This window comes from Populus trichocarpa, chromosome 18 (genome assembly GCF_000002775.5).
Source record: "Populus trichocarpa isolate Nisqually-1 chromosome 18, P.trichocarpa_v4.1, whole genome shotgun sequence".
NCBI lineage: Eukaryota > Viridiplantae > Streptophyta > Magnoliopsida > Malpighiales > Salicaceae > Populus > Populus trichocarpa.
The window spans coordinates 487,362-496,637 of record NC_037302.2 but is presented as its reverse complement, the minus strand read 5'-3'; the positions used below and the strand labels follow the sequence as shown (position 1 = coordinate 496,637).

General features: G+C 36.5%; 1 protein-coding gene across 1 annotated transcript; it reads left to right on the top strand.

Moving 5' to 3' along the window:
- The first annotated feature begins 2,361 nt into the window (after positions 1-2,361).
- LOC7458740 (plasma membrane ATPase 4) lies at positions 2,362-8,981 on the top strand. The gene is made up of 16 exons (XM_052448833.1): positions 2,362-2,568; positions 4,132-4,251; positions 4,375-4,611; positions 4,705-5,466; positions 5,568-5,690; positions 5,777-5,881; positions 5,974-6,118; positions 6,199-6,363; positions 6,691-6,929; positions 7,025-7,057; positions 7,155-7,236; positions 7,350-7,510; positions 7,594-7,767; positions 8,015-8,197; positions 8,284-8,465; positions 8,560-8,981. The coding sequence occupies exons 1-16, from the start codon at positions 2,512-2,514 to the stop codon at positions 8,654-8,656; spliced, it is 2,865 nt and encodes a 954-aa protein (XP_052304793.1). The 5' UTR covers positions 2,362-2,511; the 3' UTR covers positions 8,657-8,981.
- Positions 8,982-9,276: the final 295 nt, after the last annotated feature.

Here is a 9,276-nt window from a genome sequence, read left to right as displayed (position 1 = left end):
TTTTAGGGTTGTTAAAAATTTATATTATTGTTAATTTTAAAACTCGTAAAATTAATTAAGGTATATATAAGTTGATCCGGATATTCACGTTAATAAAAAAATATTAATGAAAGAAGAATGTTGCAATAATTACATAATTTAATTCTCATAATCTTCGGCTAATCATCATTAATTTTTTTATATTTGAGTAAAACCACAACAAGTAAACTCGCTCAAAAACTCACGAGAAATTGAAGTTCGAGAGACCAGACAAAACACAGGGAAGAAAGAAGGGCGGGGGGCATGAATTTTCAAAGTTAAAAGTCGAATACCTTTCACGTGTGAAATGGAATCAAATGGCATGAATTTTCCAAGTTAAATTTATTTTCCATAAATTTACAGTGAGATATAAGCCAAATTGGCCCACCACCATCTTTTTGAAGCACAATTTCAATTTGGATCCGTATTCAAGGCCGTCCGTCAGGCCATTCTCTGGCAACCTGATCTAGACATTCAGGGATCTGATCGGAAAGAAGAGTCAGCTCTTCGGGAATGACTTGGTTTTCCATTTCCGGGTTCGGGTCCCACCCACCCATGTGGTGCTTTCCATTGAAATCTCTCGGGTCGTTTGAAAAACTTGTTTGAATTATTATTTTTTAAAAATTAAATTATTTTTTAATATTTTTAAATTGTTTTAATATAATAATATAAAAAATATATTTTTTTAAAAATTATTATTTTAATATATTTTTGAATAAAAATACCATGCCTATGCCTAAATATAGGATTAGGGTCAGATTACATTAAGTACTTTGAAATTTGAATAGTACCCAGTAACCTTTGTTCCAAGGAAACAAACGTACGGTAATGACATAACATTGTACTTGAATCAAATCAAAACCTCACAAAATCCTAAAAAAAAACTTATCTCTAAAATCATCCAATAATAACGCAAGGTGTTAGAAACTAATGGTGGTTATGGGGACAGAAGAAGACAACCTCCCTATGAAATTAAATTAAATTTGGGTCCTCAAGGAAACAGAAGTTCCCTACCTCGAGCCACCATAGATTGACACGTAATCATCTCAAAGACGACCAAGGGGAAAAGAAGAGATGGCGCACTGATTTACTGCTCGGAACTTTGAGGTTTCGTTTTATTTGTTTCAGTCCACGTGCGCGGTACCGACGATTGAATCACACGCTCCTCTTATGGGAGGTTAAGAAACGACGGTGTTTTAGGATAATAATTATTATGTGTTTGGATGGGAGATAGTTTTAGCTTTTTTTTTTGAACTCATATAGAAAACATGTTTTTTTAATTTTTAAAAGTGTGATTTGTATTTAAAAAGTGTTGTATTTTAAAAAAAAACATCATATCTCCAAGCCAAACATACTGGAGAGTTTTTTTGTGGCTCTGGTGCCAAGGAGTAATTAATTTAATAAATTTTTTGGTTTACTATAATGAGTGAGAAAAAAAAAGTAATTGGAAAAAAAAAGGAAACAGTGGGTTAAATTTTTTATATTTTATTGCCAGCAAAATCTCTTATTAGATATACAAACATTGAAGGGGGGGATTTTTATCCTTGAAAAGGCTAATTAGTTTTGAGATATAAGGATACAATTGAATACCTTAAGAATAACAAGGACTTCAATGTCTATACTGTACAAACAGATTTTATTTATTAAAAATACACTAAAAATAATGAATAAAATTAATATAGCAATAAATTTAGATATAAAATATATAGATGAAAACTCTCGTATCTCATATCTTCACTCGCACAAATTCTATTAACATTTTAAATTTTGATTATGAGATCTTAGTAGATTTTATTCTAATATTTGCTTTGAATATAAATTTACAAGCTTGGAAGCTTTTAATTTAACCGAATCAAAAGGTCAACAGAAACTCTTAACAAGATCAACTGATTTTTTTAAAAAAAATCTAAACTGATCCAAATCCGGGTTGGTTAAGTTGCTGGTTGATTAGCTTGACCAATTAATATGGATGTTTGGGTAAACTTGCATGTATCTCGACTAATCCTACGGGTTCTGAATTTAACGACCATATAAATCTCTAATAATTATTATATTAGCAATTATATGGCTCAAATCTGAAATAACATGGAAAACAAACCCTTTAATCTTAAGCTTTTATAACTGGAGCACTTACTTGCTCCATATTTTCGGTACTACTTTTAAAATAACAAGAGAGAGACAGAGGAGAGAGATTCTCTCAAATCTAACAACCACTCGTCATAAAAACCCGCGCGTGGCTCTGTATTTTGACAAAACCAACAAACCCCCTGCCACGTAGGCCGCACCCTCCATTCTCGGTATAAATTCCAACTCGTCCACCTCTACTACTCCTCGCCTTCTTCATTATTTCTGCTTCTTCAAAAAAAAAAAACAAACACTCACTTCTTTCGCTACTGTCATTTCGATAGCAAATAATATTATTACGAGTCTGTAATTGTCTCTTGAATTTTTTTTTATTAATATATATTTTTGGAAATTAAGGCGAGGAGACTGATGTCTAGTAAGGGCGGGATCAGCCTAGAAGAGATAAAAAATGAGTCTGTTGATCTGGTATTTCCTTTTCTCCTTTTCATTTGCATGTGTGTTCGGTTACTGAGAAAGCGATGGAAAATGTAATGATACTGTTTACCTTCTGTGTTCCTCTTCCTTTCATCTCTACATGTGCATGTGTTTGGTTTCCGAGAAAATGAAAGAATTTCAACTATGTTCGTTTGTTCATGGTGATATCTTTTCTAGATTTTTTTTAACAATATAGAATCAGTTCGTTTCCTCAGTTCATACTTAAATAATGCTTCTTTTTTCTGACAATTTTTGTTAATCTCTATAAATTGTTATCAATTTTTTTCTTAAAATTTTAATTTATTTTACACAAACTAATCTTAATCTCCAGCTTCGAAGATTTTTTAAATTTATAATAAGTATTTTCAAGGAGAATAAAAAATTTATTTTTTTTTTTTTCAGTTCCTTTAAGTAAAACAAAAGATCTAATCAAATCGGCAGCGTAACTTATTTTGCATGCATCACGGCGATTATTTTGGCGAATATATATATATATATATATATATATATATATATATATATATATTGTTGGAGTCACTATTATTAAAATCTGATCTTACATTTCCCAAAAAAACGAGGAGAGTTGACTCTCGTAGAAACAATATTTTATAAATTTTTTGGTTAAATGGTGTAACTCATGTTAAAGTACTTAAGGTATGTTTACTATTATGGTAAATTGTTTTTTAATTTTTTTTGAAAATATTTTAAAATTATTATTTTTTTATAGCAAATCATAAATATCTTGGCGCGTGTGGTGTAATGATTACCCTTAGTGTTACTAAACCTGTCTGCTCTATAGTCAAACACATAATTTATGTGTTTTTTGGTATGATCATCCTGTGTTATTGTTTTATATATATAGGTTGAATGTTTGTTTCCTTATATTTTGGCAATTGAAATATGATTTTATCTCCATTTTTTTTTTGCATCATTTGAGCAGTCGTGAATTTGTATCTTTTGGTACTTTACAGCTGTTCTACATTTTGGTTTTTGCAAAGCAAGTTGGTTGATAAGTGAGTTTTTTAATGCTGGAGACATTGGAGACAAAATGTATGTCGTTTGGTGTGTTGGATTGATTGCCCAGTATTAGCTCATGCTCACATCTGAGGAGCCTAGAGGAGTTCTTAGCTCAAACTGATATATAGTGATTTGGCTGTTAAACTGATATATAGTGATTTGGCTGTTAGCTTTTGAAAAATGAAGGGCTTCTTCCCATTTTGATTTTTTAACTCTAGAAATTGCTGTGCATGATGTAGCTGGACAGAGCTTAATACTAATTGTCAATACAAGTTTCCATATTCAAAAGATATTGGATTGTTTAATAGAAAGGAAAAAAAAGTTTTAATTCTATTGATGGCATTAAAAAATAAACAATAGTTGCAGAGACTTTTGCTATGAAATGTTATTTGTACTCTTGTCAGTTAGATTTTTGGATGGAATAATGTACGAAGGAGTGATGATATTGTAGTAAAATACTGTAGAAAGGTACATGGTGTCTCGTTATGCAAAGATTTTCTTGGTTAATTTTAGTTAATGTTAATATTTTGCTCGCAGGAGAGGATTCCTATAGAGGAAGTGTTTGAGCAGCTCAAATGTTCAAGGGAAGGTCTTACTTCAGACGAAGGAGCCACCAGGCTTCAAGTTTTTGGACCAAACAAACTAGAAGAGAAAAAGGTTAATTTTTGTAATCTTCAATTCATTAGTGAATAAAAAAATGGAAGAAAAATGTATTGATAGTAGTCTGATTCAGTTCTATGGAGTTCGTGTTAAATTTGAGCTTTCATGGTTTATAAACAGGAGAGCAAGATTCTCAAGTTTCTGGGATTTATGTGGAATCCGTTGTCATGGGTCATGGAAGCTGCTGCATTGATGGCCATAGTCTTGGCAAATGGTGATGGAAGACCTCCAGATTGGCAGGACTTTGTCGGGATCGTTGTCTTGTTGGTGATTAACTCCACTATTAGTTTCATCGAGGAAAACAATGCTGGTAATGCGGCAGCAGCCCTCATGGCTGGTCTTGCTCCTAAAACAAAGGTGATAACTGCACTTCACTGGCTCTGCTTGCATGCTTTAGCTTTTATATACTATTTGTTATTTTATTGATTTTTATGTCTGAAAATAATTCAGGTTCTGAGAGATGGCCGATGGAGCGAGCAAGACGCTGCAATCTTGGTTCCAGGAGACATTATCAGCATTAAATTGGGAGACATAGTTCCTGCAGATGCCCGTCTTCTTGAGGGTGATCCTTTGAAGATTGATCAATCTGCCCTTACAGGGGAGTCACTTCCTGTCACCAAGAACCCCTCTGATGAAGTGTTTTCTGGCTCAACATGTAAACAAGGTGAAATTGAAGCAGTTGTGATTGCCACCGGTGTGCACACCTTTTTCGGAAAGGCTGCCCATCTCGTGGACAGCACCAATCAAGTTGGACATTTCCAGAAAGTTCTTACTGCCATTGGTAATTTCTGTATTTGCTCAATCGCTATTGGAATAATCATTGAGATTGTAGTCATGTACCCAATACAAAAGCGCAAGTACAGAGATGGAATTGACAACTTGCTGGTTCTCTTGATTGGAGGAATTCCTATTGCTATGCCAACTGTTTTATCTGTCACCATGGCTATTGGTTCCCATAGACTTTCTCAACAGGGTGCCATTACCAAGAGAATGACTGCCATCGAGGAAATGGCAGGAATGGATGTTCTCTGCAGTGACAAGACTGGGACTCTCACTCTGAACAAGCTTACTGTTGACAAGAGCTTGATTGAAGTGTTTGCAAAGGGTGTGGAGAAGGAGCATGTTATGCTTCTTGCAGCGAGAGCTTCAAGGACGGAAAATCAGGATGCCATTGATGCTGCAATTGTTGGGATGCTTGCTGACCCAAAGGAGGTATAGCTGCTTTAATGCAGTTTTCTCCGAGATCTCTGAATTTGAGGTTGCACAAAAAATCAGAACTTAAAGTAATAGTCCTTTTCATTATTGTTTGGCAGGCACGAGCTGGGATCAGAGAAGTTCATTTCCTTCCTTTCAACCCTGTGGACAAGAGGACTGCTCTGACTTACATTGATAATAATGGAAACTGGCACCGGGCTAGCAAGGGTGCCCCTGAGCAGGTATGATGCTTTTCCCTTTACCAACTCGGTAATCAGCACTCAAAGTAATAACTACTAACTCATTCCCTATTTGTACTTCTATGCAGATCTTAACTCTATGCAATTGCAAGGAAGATGTTAAGAGGAAGGTTCATTCTGTGATTGACAAGTTTGCTGAACGTGGACTTCGATCTTTAGGTGTTGCAAAACAGGTCTGCAGTTTAGTGTTTATCTACATCTTGTCACCATGCTACTCAAACAAGCCTGATCTTATTGTTTCGTTCCTTCAATGAAATGGATGCAGGAAGTACCTGAGAAATCAAAAGATGCTCCAGGGGCACCATGGCAACTTGTTGGTTTGCTGCCCTTGTTCGATCCTCCCAGGCACGACAGTGCTGAAACCATTAGAAGAGCTCTCCACCTTGGTGTTAATGTTAAGATGATTACTGGTAAGTCTTTTTCATTCTCATTTTGAAATTTGTTCTTATGCCATTACTTAGGCTTTGTTTGCTGGCTCCTCAATGTCCAGGGGATCAGCTCGCAATTGCTAAGGAAACTGGCAGGAGGCTTGGAATGGGAACAAACATGTACCCCTCTTCTTCATTGCTCGGCCAAGATAAGGATGCTGCCATTGCAGCCCTCCCTGTGGATGAGTTGATTGAAAAGGCTGATGGATTTGCTGGAGTTTTTCCAGGTGAAGTCAGCTGCCTAATACTGATGCTTTTTTTTTTTTCTTTTTCTTTTTCCAAAATGCACTTGCACTCGTTTTCTTTTCCATATCATGGTAATTTGCAGATTTTTATTTTGTTAATTTTTCCAATTGATAAAAGTCACTGTCCCAATTAATTTTGTCAGCATGTACAAGATTGTGATCTTTCTTCAGCCCCCCTTCTCCCCTCACTATTTGAGCATGATTTCAATTGACATCCATTATTTTCTTACATGATTATCTTTTAGATTTTTATTACTTTTTATCATGTTTCCTAGTCTTGACTTAACACCTTTTTATTCATTTTTACAGAACATAAATATGAAATTGTTAAGAGGCTACAGGAGAGGAAGCACATATGTGGAATGACTGGAGATGGTGTTAATGACGCCCCTGCTCTGAAGAAAGCAGATATTGGAATTGCTGTTGCTGATGCTACTGATGCTGCCAGAGGCGCTTCCGACATTGTCCTCACTGAACCAGGACTTAGTGTTATTATAAGTGCAGTGCTGACCAGCAGGGCTATATTCCAAAGGATGAAGAACTACACTGTTAGTTACATCTTCTGCTTGTTTTATTGCTGTGTTCACTGTTGTTGAATTTGCGAGTGTCTAACTCACTCTGGTCTGACCGTTCTCTTTTGCAGATATATGCAGTTTCAATTACCATTCGTATTGTGGTAAGTACCAACATGTCCATGAATGTATCTTTCTGTTACTAATCTGCTCGAGACATCTGTTTTGATCATGTCCTTCTATCTGTTCTTTCTATGGCAGTTTGGCTTCATGTTTATTGCCCTGATATGGAAGTTTGACTTCGCTCCATTCATGGTTTTGATCATTGCCATCCTAAATGACGGTGAGATCTCTAGTAAACCTCCTCGTAAATTTATATCATTCTCCTTTCACAAATTACCATGAACTGAATTAGCATGAGCACAAGTCTGATATGGTGCATTATCAAACCTCCAGGAACAATCATGACAATATCGAAGGATCGAGTGAAGCCATCTCCACTGCCAGACAGTTGGAAACTTAAAGAGATATTTAGTACTGGTGTTGTGCTTGGAGGTTACTTGGCACTAATGACAGTATTATTCTTCTGGATTATGAAAGACACAGACTTCTTCTCAGTAAGAATATCCTAAAATATCATTGTCAGTTTGTGTTTTCCTTTATTCAGATTTTATATCTTTATATGATTTTCGTAACACAGGATAAGTTTGGCGTAAGATCACTGAGAGATAGCAAATATGAAATGATGGCGGCCTTGTACTTGCAAGTGAGTATTGTGAGCCAGGCCCTTATTTTCGTCACACGATCCCGCAGCTGGTCTTTTGTTGAACGTCCTGGACTTCTTCTTGTCAGCGCGTTTGTAGTCGCTCAGCTGGTAAGGATTCATCCTATCCGCCAATCACTACTTAAAACAACCCTCCCTACCACGCTTAGTTTGTCATGGCCTTCTCTTGTTTGTGCTGCTTCGAGTTTTTTAAGCAGGGCAATGCACTTTATTTACCTTCTGCTGATGATAATCTTGGGCTCCGCATTCTGAATGTCAAATATTTTGCTTATAGTTTGGAAAATGAATCAGATTATCAGTGAAACCTAATACATTGCCGCCACTCTATGAATGACAGATTGCGACATTGATAGCAGTCTACGCAAACTGGGGTTTTGCACATATCAAGGGGTGCGGCTGGGGATGGGCTGGAGTAATCTGGCTATTTAGCTTGGTGACATATCTGCCGCTTGATGTTCTCAAATTTGCAATCCGCTATATCTTGAGCGGGAAGGCTTGGGATAATTTCTTGGAGAACAAGGTATATTATTTCATTAACAAAATCCCGAGTCCGAGTCTGATTTTCTGCTCATGTTCTTTGCTCACTTGCTACCTTCTTTGTAACAGACTGCCTTTACTACAAAGAAAGACTATGGGAAAGAAGAGAGAGAAGCTCAGTGGGCCACAGCTCAGAGGACCCTTCATGGCCTCCAACCCGCTCAGACCAACACTATCTTTTCCGACAAGAGTAGTTACAGGGAGCTTTCTGAGATCGCAGAGCAAGCCAAGCGTAGGGCTGAGATGGCAAGGTAAGCAAGCCATATTCCACAACGAATCAGGGAGCAAAAAAGCTGCTGTCCTTCCATGATCTTTTGCGTACTCATAAATCATGTTTCTTCGCAGGCTGAGGGAGCTGAACACCCTCAAGGGGCATGTGGAATCAGTGGTGAAGCTGAAGGGACTAGACATTGATACAATTCAACAACATTACACCCTTTAAGGAGTTAACAAGTCTCGAAGAGAACAAACTCCTCGGAGAAAAGCCGGAAGCAGCTATAGCTATATGACGACGAAGAAGGCCTCGAGAGAGAATCCTTTTAATCAGACTAGAATGGCATTCCTCTTGCTATAACTTAGGTACTCTTTTGTTGTTTGTTATCTACCATTCAAGCCCAGAGGACATGGTTTCTCCTTTAGGAGCTAAATATAATCAGCCATCTATTTCCTCCTCTGTACCAATTTTCTATCACGTTTAATTTTACATGCCCTGCATCAATTTACGTTGCTAATAGAGTTATGCAATCCGAGGCTACTGTTTAAAGTGATACTTCAAAGCTTTCTCTTTCTTTAGACCATCTAACTGTTGCTATTAGTTATGGATGGAATCACTTGTTCCATTAACCAAGTTTCCAAATGGGTTGGGCTGATGCTTATAGCAAAGATATTAAACCCCGCTTGGTCCATAGTCCAATATAAAGCTCGGGTTATAAGAATAAAACGATGCAGTTTTAAATTAAATTTTTTTTATAAAATAAAAAATCAAACTAGTTAATTTTAACCTAGTTTAATTTGAAACTCGGCTCAAACTAGGTTTCAAGTCGAGGGATCACCGGGTTGGAA

Bases quoted from the DNA above. Each gene is read 5' to 3' on its own strand.
- LOC7458740 (XM_052448833.1), top strand. From the start codon at position 2,512: ATGTCTAGTAAGGGCGGGATCAGCCTAGAAGAGATAAAAAATGAGTCT. The intron at 2,569-4,131 runs GTATTTCCTTTT...TTTTGCTCGCAG, and splicing joins AAAATGAGTCTGTTGATCTG to GAGAGGATTCCTATAGAGGA. The intron at 4,252-4,374 runs GTTAATTTTTGT...GTTTATAAACAG, and splicing joins ACAAACTAGAAGAGAAAAAG to GAGAGCAAGATTCTCAAGTT.